The 14,954-nt window shown below is 34.5% G+C and overlaps 1 protein-coding gene across 1 annotated transcript; it reads left to right on the forward strand.

The window, feature by feature from the left end:
* Positions 1-90: 90 nt before the first annotated feature.
* Positions 91-13,706, forward strand: LOC111505055 (2-phosphoxylose phosphatase 1). The gene is made up of 6 exons (XM_074174571.1): positions 91-604; positions 675-817; positions 2,720-2,871; positions 10,435-10,647; positions 13,103-13,241; positions 13,300-13,706. The coding sequence occupies exons 1-6, from the start codon at positions 367-369 to the stop codon at positions 13,648-13,650; spliced, it is 1,236 nt and encodes a 411-aa protein (XP_074030672.1). The 5' UTR covers positions 91-366; the 3' UTR covers positions 13,651-13,706.
* The last annotated feature ends 1,248 nt before the right edge of the window (positions 13,707-14,954 follow it).

Below are 14,954 nucleotides of genomic sequence, written 5' to 3' on the forward strand. Positions count from 1 at the left end.
ATGTATGCTGAGTTTGTCATGAAGGAAGCTGCTGTCTCTAGAAGCTATTTTGGGCCATACGGAACGAGTTTCTATTGGTTGAAACATTTGTCATAGTGACATTTTTCTAGGTTATGTTATAATTCTTGAATTTTTATGCAGTGGATGTATATTATGATGAGATTAATATCCATTTTACTAGTCAATTAATAGTTTCAAATCGCAATGGTTGAATTCATACAGTTCATTGATTTGGTTATAACACCAATCAAGGAAATAATTCAACCCTTCAATATCACTGAGTATACCTTGAAAAAAATCACACCCCCAAACATTAAGGATGTTTTAATAATATAAATCGTAATAGTCCAAATACTTGGCGTATTCATGCATCTTAAATACTTTCGAATGCCTCAAAATAAGGCCATTCATTGTTATCTGCTAATGAGCATATGGATTCTTTTGATAGTGATAGGAGTATATAAGTTTTGGGAACCCAAACAACAAGTATTAGAAAGTTCCTCAACCCCAACGGAATCACTGAACCACTTGGCGGTAGACACGAAAACGAAAAAGATATTCAAAATTTGCAATTTTCCCAATGATATATCATTAGGAGATGAAGGCAAGGTTTTTCCGTATTATCATTAGTGTTAACACGACAATAAGTTACCATTTTAATTAAAATATTTTAGGGATACTTGATGAGAAGAAGTGGCTTTTGAAGGGCTTATTGATTTTGTTGAGGCATGGAGACAGAGGTCCCCTTCAGCATTTGAAAAAAATTTCATCAATCAACTGTGGAACTGACAATACTGAATTACTGACTTCTTACAAGGTAAAGTTGTGATTCTGGGATATCGTTTTTCAGAAAAAAAGATACAGTAACTTGTAGACATGAATTCAATTGAGTACAAAAATAAACAAAGATCTTACAACCATAAAGAGGTCGACAGAGGAAACTCCCTACTCCTAAACCCAGTAAAAAGCCAAAATATTCTTATTGGTCGATCCTTCAACCACCACATTGATGAGTTCCCTGTATTTATTGGCAACAAATTCATTCCTTGTCACTGAAGCTAAATGTTTTGTTGTTATTTTTGACTAATAGCTCAAATTCTTCAAATAAATAGGTTTCATCGCAAAGAGAACCTACCTAAGCCTTAAAACGATTCCCCTTCAAGCAGGATCTTGACATTACCACTAGTAAATTCTTTGCAACTCTCATCTCCTTTCGCATACTAACTATGCTGACATAGTGTATGGACCTTGTTTATCACAGGAAGGGTATGCAAGATTGCAAAAATTTCAAGATTGATGCATCTGTTTTATAAAAGTGGTTCCACCTCAAGCACATATCAACCCCCATATTAGCGATATGCACCTTTTGATATTGGATGAAAAACGTTTTGTTCACTAAACTTGTTTTGTCAACAAAATCTTGGTTACTGGACTACCAAGTACCTTGCCACAAAAATAGTTCACAACAGATCATTGAGGAACATAAATAATAGATTTTCTAATCCTGTCCATCGTTTTTCATTTTTAGAGGAAACCTTTTTTATTTAGTACCTTATCTACTAAATGATATGCTTTTAGAGTATCGTAATGTAGTCAATGAATATTATACCATGCCCATTCCAAAATATTGATACTATAATCTCGCCAGCCGACTGTTGCTTCTTTGTACGCTTTGGAACTGGTTCACCATGTGCAGTCCACTCATATGACGATCGTTTTGATTCTGGTATGAAATAATAGAGCTATGTTTCATCCGTTATAGTTAGTTTTTCCTATATTTTGAATTTGATGTGTCTAAACGTACTACATTTGTTGTCTTGTCAACTTATGGACTATTGTATTATGAAGACTAATAAATTCTTATCTATTGTCAAATATCGACGCATAAATTCGGGCTTTTAATGGTGCAACAGCTTCAAACACTGCTCAAAATCAGCAATTTGTTGTTATTTTTGGTCGATTTTAGGTTGCGCGGCAACCTGCACCAAAGGTTCCAAACAGTGCATCATAAGTACTTTGAACAGAGCTTTCGTATACCCAAATAATCATGAATGATATGTCTAACAAGTTCCTTTGATATCTTTAGAGCCTAAGCTATCTCGATCAACTCCACTTTGCGGTCATCCAAAATTATTTTGTGGACTTTTTTGATGTTTTTGTCGGTATAAGCCTCTTTAGGGCGTCCACCGTATACATCGTCCTCTGTGCTCATTTCACCTCGTTTAAACTTAGCAAACCACTTCTCAACGGTTTATTTCACTAGTGCAAAGTCCGAAAAATGTTTAGCAAGCCAATCCTTGGCTGCAATAGTGTTTTTTTTTCACCAAAAAGCAAAGCTTTATCAATACATGAAATTCCTTTTTGGGCATTTTCTTCAAACTAACAAAATGTTCTATCCCATAAACTAATAGTCCAACAGCTGGGAAATTCGTATAAGTGTCTTTTGAAGGTTAGGGTTAACTAAAAAATCATAGATTTAATACTAGTAGCGTCATCTGTGTGTATTATTACGGTGTATTAGCCACTGTCTCAAAAAACTCCTGTAATGTGTAGGAATTTTTATTAATTAAGAATTACTCAAAGAAGATTTGAAATATCTCAAATACACCACATGTTGGCAATGAGATGAACAGAGTTGGCTGAAAAGACACAAACTGCTTTGAAATATAAACCAAACTTTTTCTGTGTTCGTAAAATTTGATTAATATTCTATTCCAAGGGTTACTTGCACAACCAGTCAATTACCGGAAAATTATCATGGGTAGGTCCTGGTCCTTTTCATGGATTTCCATACATACCTACCCATCCAACTCAATGTCAGCTTGGACAACTCACCATGCAGGGTATGTATATCCTAATTCTTGAAAATAAGTAGAGCTTTCTTGGGGAAAATGTGTGTTGTGCTATGATGTTTTGTAAAACTTAATTCATCTATTGAAAATTACTTTAATCGTGACACGAAATTATGAGTTGTTTTCTCAGCGACCCTTGAAATTGGATGAAACACGTTTTGGTTATCAAGCTTCCCTTGTTAACAAGGTACTGGATACTTGATCCAAGTACCTTTTTTTAAAGAAAATCAAATGGTAGATTCACTATTCCTATCATTTTTAACTTATTGAGGCATTCTTCTCCTATTTGGTAGCTTATCTGCTGGATAATATTCCTCCATTCTATCTTGATTTGCCTTCTCCTGCCAAGACATAAACTATAGTAATATAATAATTAAAAAAAATAAAACTCGTAGAGGAAACAAAAAACAGTTGACTATATGCTTGTATAAGAAAAGATACAGATAATATTAGAACTCTTATTCAATGTAAGATTTGAATATATTAATTTTTTCAATTGTTTTCATCGAGGAGAGTCGTTTTTGGCAGTTTGCTACTGGATTCTTCCAATTTCTCCGCACACAAAATACAGTCGCATAGGTTCCTAGACAGGTTGTTATCTCTGTCCTGGGTCTGCGACTGAAAATACCGGAACCGGAAGGTGTTTTTGATCCATCTGTGAACCAACAACTATCTGCTCTTAATATTTCCTTCTCCCGCAGAATCAAGTCCTCTCTACTCGGGAACAGTAGTTTATAAGGCAGTTCGTAGTTGACAGGTTATTTCCAGAAGGTGGGAGTAGGTTGCACAGTTTTGGACCATAATAGAATGCAGATCTTTGTGTATATCTTTTCTTGTAGAGTGTTATTTCAAGTCTCAACTGATCTAGTTCTTACTGTTGTATGAGTTACATAGTTATTAAATTTAGGAAACATCCATACTGATATTGGTACCTATATAATGATCTTACCTTAGGTATATTAGTCTCTTGATATAGAGCAGGGGTCTCCAAACTTTGAAGCCTTCGGGCCATAATGATTTTTTCAGTTTGTTCCAAGGGCCAATTTCTGCCCTTAACTATATTTCTAGACTAGGATAGTCGCAAAGTGCGTGACCTAAGCAAACTTACGCTTTTTTTGCATTTCAATTATTATTGTGTATTGTGACACTTAACGACATCTAGTGGCGAGTAGTGGTACTATGTACTATCTTTTTCAGCTACCCGCTAGGTGGCATTAGGCGTAATTAAATATTTGGAATTACCGCGTTGGTTCGAGAAAGTTCTGGTTCTAGTTAGTGTATTCCTATCACCTCGAGATGGCAGTAATAATTGCATATAAAAAGGCTAGCGGCGCAACTGCGAGTTAGTCTGCGTAGGAAAGGCGAAGGAAGCGAAACTGTCTATTGTGAAATAAAGTAACACCCATCAATAAAAGTATTTTGATTTGACTCTTTGTTTTTATGTGTTCCAAGAAAAATGGAACTTTCAGTATTTTGTGATTGAGTCTAGTAATAAGGCGCTATGTTTAATTTGTAATGAAACCATAGCTGTTCTCAATGACTATAACATTAAACGACACTATGAATCGAAACATCTTCAAAGTTACTCCAAGTATACAGGAAGTTTGCGGAAGAAAAATTTGAAGTTATGAAACGCGGACTCAAATCGCAGCAATCTTTGTTCACCAAAGCGAATACTGAACAAGAATCTGCAACTAGCGCCAGCTTTCGTGTGGCTCTTGAAATCGGAAAACGTGGCAAACCATCACCGATGGAGAAATGATGAAAGAATGCTTGATTGCAGTAGCTGAAGAAATATGCCCCGAAAAGGTAAATTTATTTAAAAGTGTCAGTTTTTCAGCAAACACTGTGGCTCGGAGGGTGCAAGACATCGCAGAAAATATATCATCTCAACTGTCTGACAAAAATGGACATCATGAGTGGTTTTCTCTAGCATTGGATGAGTCAACGGATGTGTCAGATACTGCTCAGGTGTTGATTTTTATTCGCGGAGTAGATAAAAGCTATGAAGTGTATGAAAAACTTCTTGATATTGATATTATTCACGGCACGACAACTGGGGCAGATATTTCTAAGGGAGTTGAAAATGCCATTAATGAAAAGAACCTTCGATGGAGAAATTTGAAATCCATAACAATTGATGGAGGCAAAAATATGTATGGTAAAAATAAAGGAGTGGTTGCACTTGTGTCAAAGGCTGTAGAAAATGATGGTAGTTCAAAACCATTAGTCTTACATTGAATCATTCATCGACAGTCCTTGTGCGAAAAATGTTTGGATATGTCTGAAGTTCTAAAACCAGTCATATCAGTTGTTAACTTTATCAGATCCACTGGGCTGAATCACCGACAATTCTGCGAGTTTATTCAACAGATTGGAGAAAATGATTTACCATATCATACTGCCGTACGCTGGCTTAGTTGCGGAAAAGTCCTTAAGCGCTTTTTTGAACTTCGAGCAGCGCCCTTTTGCCGATTTAGAAAATAGTGAATGGATGTGGAAGTTAGCCTTCTATGTCGATTTGACAAATCATATGAACGAACTGAATTTGGGATGGCAAGGAGAAAATCAGCTTCTCCCTGATTTATACACCAATATCAAATCCTTCAGGCAGAAAATAATACTATTTCAATCGCAATTACGTAAAAAATGTTTCACACATTTTGAAACATGTGAAATATTCAGCCACACTACAGAGACTGAATTTCCCGTCAATTTTGCAATCAAAACTTTGAGTGCTTTGAAGATAAATTTTGATACTCGTTTTTCAGATTTTGATGACATTGCGAATGAAATTAAGCTTTTTCAAAATCCTTTTGATTCTGACATTAAAACCCGGGCTCCGTAAGTCCAAATGGTAATTATTGATTTACGGTGCAGTGATATGCTTAAGAACAAATATCAAAATTCATCTTTGTTGGAATTTTATAAGAGTCTTCCACTGGAACAATTTGATAATTTGCATAAATTTGCTCGTGGGTTGTTTTCTGTTTTTGGTACTGCTGATGAAGAAGATGAAGTACACAAAGAATGTTTAGAGATCTTAATTAACCGATGAGCATCTTAAATCTCTTTTGATAATTGGTACAAGTAAAATTGATCCACAACTATAAAGTATTGTCGGTGAAAAATCACAATTACATAAATCTCATTAGTGTTTTTGTTTTACTGTGATTCATTTCAAATATTTGTTAGTTATTAATATGCTTAAACTTAGATACTTCAGTTAAGTTTTTTTTGTCATCATTTCTGTCGTTAAGTTTTATCTTGCAAGTAAATAAAACCGAGTAATTATCATTCTGTGTTTTCTTCTTCAACTTATCACAGCAGATGATGGATCCATTAAAAAACATCAATTTTTTTCAACATCATTATCAAAATTAAGTTCTGTGCTTTTTTAGTAGTAGTTTATTCACGAACATTCGTTTTCAATAATACAATTCAATACAGTGTACCATTTGAGGGTAAGGAAAGTTATTATGTGAATGAAGTAATCTCGATAAGTGATTGAATACTTGTTTCAAGTTCAAGGAAGACATTGGCAGTAAAAAAATACACTAATGAAATAGTTAAAAATTCAATTGGTAATAGGTAGAATATAAATTAACTGTAATAAATAATATAACATAATTATAATATAATATTATTAATGTGGGTAATATGCTGTTATACAATATCTTATTATAAATTCTACCAAAGACTGATGTATTAGAAATAAGTTAAAAGAATATCTCTGATAATACAAAATTTATGCATGAGTAGTCACATCCTTTGTGTTACATATGATACTTGTTTGTCCCATCACATATGTTGGTCAGTAACAATACACAAATATTTAATGGGTACTGTTTTTTTATATCGGGGCATTTACAATTAAAACTTTATGTGCAGGTCATTTTGTACAATTTAAGTTCATTAATATGCGGCTGACCATCTGATTTGGGTGAAAAAGTCATATTTTTTTTTTCACATTCAGACTCGATATTCATCCAGAGAAGAATCTTTCTCAGATTAATCTCAGAAGTTTTATAGACTCAATCGCAACTTTCACCAGTGAAGACCGTGGCAGACACACTATATGACCGTGAAATTTATTAATCTGTGTTATTACGTTTATGAAAGCAAGAAAAAAGATTGGGCCAAGTACTGTTCCCTGAGGTATATCTACCCGCAGTGATTTATAATGTTGCACCGAGTTTGCTACCGATTTCAACAGTTTGTGTTCGTTCTTTTAAATAATCCTGCACTAGTTCCAAAGCATGACTTGTGCATAATACCATAATTACACATTTTTTCAAGTAAGGTTTCAGGCGACACATTATCGAAAGCCTTTTCTAAGTCCATAAATACCGCAAGACTTTTTTCGTGAAATATGACAAGTAATCACCACCTGAAATTAATGACATTACTTAAGATACACCCTGTATATATCACTTAAAAATAGACATACATATTAGACAGCAATTCTACAAGTAGGATTTCTTTTAAAACAGTGATTTGTTGATAAATAAATAAATGACTTTTTACAGCTGCTCCCCTAGAAACAAACTCCGTACCGCAAGTGGGATTCGAAAATTGCATGGTATGCTCTTCTAGCAGAGTGATAGTCCAACTTGAGGATAATTTTTTGCATAGTATACTAATATGCGTTCCAAATTTTAATTTGTTGTCTACGTTGAGGCCCAAAAATGTTTTCTCTAGTTTATGATCAATGATGTGTTCCTCAAGAATTATATGGTCCAGGTTACATTTAAAGGGCATTATATTAGTCTTTGATATATTTAAAGATAATAAATTGGCATCACACCATTGTTTAACTTTGCCTGTATCATGCTCTACCCTCATTTTTAGCGCATCAGTGCTTCTTCCATTACAAAGTATAGACGTGTCTTCAGCGAAACTTGTGAATTTGCCTTCAATCGATATATATGCCAGATCATTTATATATAATAAAAACAGCAAAGGTCCGAGGACAGATCCCTGTACTCCGCATTTATTGCTCATTTTATCTGAAGATGAACTTTTGAAATTCACTACTTGAACGCGATCTGATAGATATGACTCAAACGTTTACAAGATGTTTCCTCTAAATCCGTAGATTTCAAGTTTTTGAAGCAATATTTTGTGATCAACACAGTGGAATCTTTTGTCAGATCACAAAATACTGTCACTGTAGCTTCACCAACAACAACCTCAAAAGCCATATTGATTGGAGTGAAGAATATGATTTTTGTCAAGAAAATTTAGGCTTATCTTTTTCATTAACTTTTCCACGATTTTAGATAGAGTTCTCTCTAACATACAAGGTACATTGGCACGTCTGACAACATGAACAGAAGTATGAGAAAAATATTATAAACAATTGAAATTACATTTGGGCAAATTTATTTTATATGAGTCTTTCATACCGTTGTGAATTATCCCCTGAAAAAGTAACGCCGGCCGCCGTTGGCCTTCGTCGATTGACTGTGTCTTGGTCAAGGTCACCCTCAACTCTACTTGTGCTTCTTGATCGTTTTAGTTGTCTCGTCGCTTCGAGAATATTGCTATCAACTTCCGATTGCTCCTATCGAAATATATAAGAACTACCAACAGGCAGTCTGGTTGAAACTGCGGTACAAAGTGAGCTAATAAAACGATATACATTTGAGTAATACTCTGAAGTTCGGTTAAAGTTTTTGTGTTGTATTGACAGTGTAGTGGTGAAATGAAGTTGAGTTTAATATATCACTCTTTATTAGCAAATAATGCTCTTCATAGTACAGTCAGTCACTTATAAAATATTAAACAAAAAATATAAAAATAGAGACAAGTCACGTTGTATAGTTCAAGTAAACGATATAGTGCACCCTACCTTCCAGCCGTTCTCCTTTAATAAAATAGTTAGGGAGCTAACTAATTTTGTCATTCAATCATTTCTGATTATATAAGAATCACAATAACTATTATATATATATATATATATATATATATATATATATATATATATATATATATATATATATATATATATATATATATATATATGTTAAACTGGTTTTCCGGGTATTTGATCCGTGTATGTGATATTATCTCTAATTTCACCGACGTTTCGACAAAATCTCATTTGTCATTATCTAGGTGTGCTAATACGTGTTCAGAAGTTTTGTTGACCTTGCTCAACTCACTTCTTACTATACTGGTAAAACGGTATTCGTTACGTGTTCAGATATAGAGGGTCCATAAACACTCTACTACCTACTACTTAAATGTTGTTGAGTTTTACCTGAGTTCTTCTTCTTCTTGGTTGACCTCATCTCCCCGTTAAGGTATCGAATATTCGATACCTTAACGGGGAGATGAGGGTATATATATATATATATATATATATATATATATATATATATATATATATATATATATATTAAATCTACAAAAAGGATTTGAAACTTTATATCTTCTATTAATTATCTGCGAGCGCTTTCGACAGTTGGTAGTACTGCGGTTTAACAAGGAATTCAAATAGTGGAAATAAATTAAGCATTAGTTGTTAAGTGTTGTAAATAAATAAGTTTGTGATTAGTAAAATATTATTGGAAATAAATTTGTTTAAAACAGTTAATTCTTTAATTTGTTACAATATAATGTGACATGAAACAAACGTTTGTTTCATGTCAGTTTGTGTTGGTGTTGTCTCGGAAATTTGGTTAATGCAATGTTTGAATTTATTTTTTTTAATATGTATCTAATATGTCTGATGGTTTTTAATATAGTAATATTATCAACACAAAGAAACTGTTTTTCGAGCCCTGAAGAAGAATTTAATTAAACGTCGGCAAGAAAGCAATTGTTTTTTTAAGAAAAAATTGATCCTGTTTTCTCAAAAAAAATTATTGGATCAGTAAACTAGTTTGCGTAATGAATTGTGTTCTATTATAGCTAGTTTTTTCCACAGGTGAGAAATAGGTGTTAGTAAAGGTCTACTAGTATTTCTCAAAGTGGGCGATAACGCCCCCTTATGCCCCCTATAGGGTGGCAGTAAAGGGCACAGAGAAGATTGGGGGAGTTGAAGCGTTTAGGGGAGGCGATGGCTAATTTGAAAATGTTTTTTTGCTTTTAACACAAACTTTACTGCTCCTTTACGCTTAACGCGCGTTTCCTCGTGTAACGCCATCTAGGGGACTAGACAGTAACTATTTACTGTCCGATAGTTGTCAAACTGTACAATAGATGGCGGTAAGCTTCAGTGCGAAGCGAGAAGTTTATAGTCTTCATTCTCGAAAGTACTAGGCCCTCCCGCTGCCTCATATAGAAGCGCGCGCGCCATCCAGCCAGTAGGTTGAAAAATAAATACATTTTTTTTCAAAAATGTTTGTGTTATCTTAGTGGACCACTTTCTGGGACCACCTCGTATGATGGCAAAAAGGTTGATAAACACAGTCAATGAACAGTTCAAAATCATTCAAGTACAAAATAAAAAAGAGAGGTCCTATTATACCTCCTTGAAGTACCCATGAATCGATACTATTGTCTGCTGTCTGTCCAATACAAGTAATATATTTTTTTTTTGAGTTTCGAAAAATCAAAACTGAAACTTCATTACATATTTCAGGGAAGTGAAAAAAAGTATCTCGCATCAGCTACGATCTCATCCGGCTGTTTCTGCGTTGGCACATTCGACAGGAAAATCTTTATTTTCAGACAGCGCCGATCAAGCCGTATCGATAACGGATCCTCATTCTGTTAAAGACGCGCTTTTGACTTTTGTATGTCACAGAAGTGGGTTGCCGTGTGAATCACCAATGAATTGTATCAGGTGAGTTCAGATAAAAAAAGACTCATCGATATTACGATTTATTTGGGTTCCCAAGAATTAGCTTTTGTGGACACGATGAAACCGAAGATTCGATTAATCGCGGCAATTACAAGGAACTTTTAATGTTATGGGGCAAATGTGATTCACAATTTGGCACTTTCTTAAACGGTAGCGTTTTTTTAGGCACCTCAAAAACCATCCAAAATGAGCTTATAGACGGTGTGGCATATATTATTAAGGAAAATATAAGCAAGGAGATTGAAAGTTTTTCTTTTTTTGCATGGGAAATTGATGAAACTACCTATATTACCTGTACATCACAACTTTCAATCGTTTTTAGATATGTCAAAGATGGTAATGTGGTAAAACGTTTTATCTGTTTTCATGATGTTTCATCTGGGCGCACAGCTGACGATTTGTGTAATTTTTTAATTCGTACGTGTGACACCTATAATTTAATTGCGCAAACCTATGATGGGGCTGCGGTCATGGCCGGCCATTTAAATGGTTTACAAACTAAAATAAAGTCCATAGCTCCTCATGCAATTTTTACGCATTATCATGCCCTAACTTTAGTATTAAGCAAAGCGTGCAACAACATAAAAATGTTCCCGCCTCCGGCGGGATTTTCTGTTTGTATATAGTCTTTATGACTAGCCTCCCCTGTTCTCCAATGCACGAGCCGTCACTGCATATGAAAGTTTTCAGACATTCTCCAATTCACAAGGTATCCAGTAAAAAAGCATGATTTCCATATTGGGATTCTGTCAGAAAAGTACTTTTTGAAAAAAGGAATGTATGGGTAAACTAGTCTGTTCAAAAAATAAAGTGAATTTTAATTTTTCTCAAAAAATATATATTCATTTATTAATTTAACGGCAAAGCCAATTTACAAAAACATACAAAGAACTACAAAGTATTTTTGAATGCTCATGTCTGATGTCTACATTACAATTTACAATTTTACAATACATTTAGCGAAGTGAGTAGATGAACAACGTATGTACGAGCACAAAATCCCATGTATTTTCTTATGGAGCTAAACTTTTTGCAATTTTTGGTTCAAACAGGAGTGGGGGAAACGTGTGACGTAATCAACGCAGGATGGAACGAGTATCGTAGCGATTCAAGCATGGAACTCGGCCCCCTTAGTACTCCACATCACCGCTCAGTCCCCCTTGGGATTCTGCATCAGCGCTCAGGCCCCCTTGTCACGTGATTTTAATTTAAAAAAGTTTATAGTTATTAGATTCGAACCCACGACGTCCGCGCCTCCACGACGTCCACGACGTCCTTAGCCTCTACACCAACGTAAGATATTGAAGGTAACTGCGAATGTTGGGTATTTACAGCGTTAGTTTTGTCGGGACCGAAATTGACTCATTCATTATACTCGACAGCATTTTTTTCCCGTAGACTGTAATTATCATTATCATATTGAAGATAGGAAAATTTACTTAGATTTGGGAAATAATTAATATTTCATGTAAAGATGTGTATGTGTGTGTAAGAGCGAGAGACGCGTGTGACGAAATCGATGCAAAGAGAGATGGAGATGGTATCCTGCGTTGATGACGTCACACGTTTCCCCCACTCCTGTTTGAACCAAAAATTGCAAAAAAGTTTAGCTTCATAAGAAAATACATGGGATTTTGTGCTCGTACATACCTTGTTCATCTACTGAAGTGTGAAATACAAAGTATTAATAAATTCTTATGTCTAGTGACTACGTTACTAAAATATGAAACATTGCTGGTACTTACAAGTAAAAAGATGTAACAAATCTGGTATTTACAAGAAAAAAGATGTAACAAATCTGATACTTACAAAGAAAATGGTATGCTAAAAAAAATCTTAGGGAACGCTATAGCCTTTTCAATTGATTTTCAAAAACCTGAAGTGACACATTAAACAGATCTAAGTTATTATGATATTGATTTCCCAGCTTCAGAATACGAGGAATCGGACTGTTCAAAGCATAACTGGTATGGAAAAATGTCAGGATTTCTCGTATCTTTTTATTTAACATGAAAAGTTATTAGTTGAAGTAGTTCCGGGCAATTTATATCACTATTTATAAATTTGAAGAGGAGACTCAAGTTCATAGAAATTCTCCTATCTTCCAATGATCTTACATTCAACTTGTTTAAGAGTTGACTGTACTCATATTCATTTCGTTGAATATCAAAGTGAAAAGCACAATTCCTTAATAATTTCTTTTGAACATTCTCAATCAAATCGATATTTACATTATAGTATGGACTTTGCTATTTCGAAAGCATCCAAAAATCTAGTTTTCTGCCTTACATAAATAATAATCTAGTCAAACCAAACTTTTCACAAAATAAAGATCCTTCAAAAGATTGTCTCCGATCGTTATGAATGATGCATCAGTAAAGAATGTCCTTTATACTCTCCAGAAATGGAGCCATCGATAAAATACTTTTCTTTTCAGAAGACAGAATGTGCTTGGAATTTTCTCTTATACAGACTGGGTGAACTACCAAAAATGGAGGAACATATCATGGAAAAGGTATTGTCTGCTGAAATCGTACGGCTTGTTGAGACACATCGTCCAACAGATGCTGCACATGGTAATCCAGCATTTATATTCCCCCAACACTCGGCTTTATTGGTTTTCCTTTATTGTAGGTATCGAATAGCGGCCCTTACCTTGTCCTTTATTCAGGACACGATCATACCTTGGAACAGCTCTCGACCGCTTTGGGTATGCAGAACGATCCGTTTCTGTTGAGATATGCCGCTCGTATTGTGATCGAAGTGTATCAAGAGAAAGAGGAGTTCAACAACGCTAAGGGAATATACTTCCGAGTACTTTCCAACGGAAAAGATGTCACGAAGCAAGTTAGTTTCTGTAAAAATATCGTCAACGTAGACAGTAAGGTTAATCTATGTAAAGTCGAAGATATCGTCAGGTTTTTGCATGACGACTACTTCTCCTCGCTGAACGTTACCAATTTCAAAGACGCCTGTGTATATTGAAACAGTTATGTTATAGGTTATGTTAACCTAATGGAATAAATACACAAGGAAGTACATGTTTTTGTAGTTTCATTTAGGTTTTGAGATGTTGGTCCTACGAGCCGGATAATTTTAAATCCGCGGAAAACTGTCAATTATAACAAAGAAGAATAGTTTCTGTGAAGCAATGTATGGAACCTTTGGTTTAGTAATTTTAGCCCAAGACCAAACCGTTATTTTTCAACACCTCAACACGTGTTTCAATCATCAAGTGATCATCTTCAAGAGTAAGCTTTGAATCTTTCTCTTGATCACATCTATATGAGCTTGTAATTTTTTAACAGCTGAAAAACTTATTATATTATTTTGAAAGGCAATGCAAATGGCTACCAAATCCATGCTAAGTTATTGATTTTTTTTTGTTGTGTATTGGGTATATTTGAGAAAATTAAAGAACTACCAAAATCAAAACCGTTCAGTTGTTGAAATAAAAAGTAAGCAAAAAGTTTTTCTGTGTTACAATTGATGGCTTAACATCTTGTGTTTCCTTCTTCCTCTCTTCTCGAAGAGCAATTTCCAGCTCATCCAAAGTGGTGGGTTGGTATTGACGGATTCGGATGCTTCTTTCCAGTTGTTCCCAGACATGTTCGATAGGATTCAGGTTCGGGCTGACAGCGGGCCACTCCATAGTGGTGATATAATACATCTATTTGATAAACATGCTCCTATCCGCAGGTTAAATTGTAAAAAGAAATTTCTGCCTTACGTCACATACAACCTCAAGCTCATGATGCAAACCAGGAATAAGGCTCATAAAACATATTTAACTTTGAGAACACCGGCTTCAAGGAAGTATTATGTAACTCTACGGAATTACGTTAATGGCGCTCTGAAACGCGAAAAAACAGCATGTATGCAATATATTCTTAACAAAAATTTCAAAAATCTAAAGCAATTTGGAAAAATCTGTCATATTGGGGCGTGAATACAAAGCCTTCTTCACAAATCAACAGTCTACCGCAAGAACTGGGTAATCCAGAAGAAATTAATAACTTTTTTCTTAATGTTACTGGAAATTCTACAATTAACAGTGATACATACCTTATTATTTTATAGTAATAACAGATTCAATATCAATACAAGTATCTCGTTTATCCAATAAGGATATCTTTGAAGCTATCAAAATAAAATCAAATGATTTCGGTATCGATAATATCAATAATATCATTTATTATTCCACATTGCATAGATGAAGTAAAACATATTTTTAATGAGTCTCTGAGGCAAGGCATTTTTCCTGATCTTTGGAAAATTGCTAATATTTT

The sequence above is a fragment of the Leptinotarsa decemlineata genome, unplaced genomic scaffold (assembly GCF_025532065.1).
Source record: "Leptinotarsa decemlineata unplaced genomic scaffold, Ldec_3_MD MMD2_tig00000591_RagTag_RagTag, whole genome shotgun sequence".
Classification (NCBI taxonomy): Eukaryota; Metazoa; Arthropoda; class Insecta; order Coleoptera; family Chrysomelidae; genus Leptinotarsa; species Leptinotarsa decemlineata.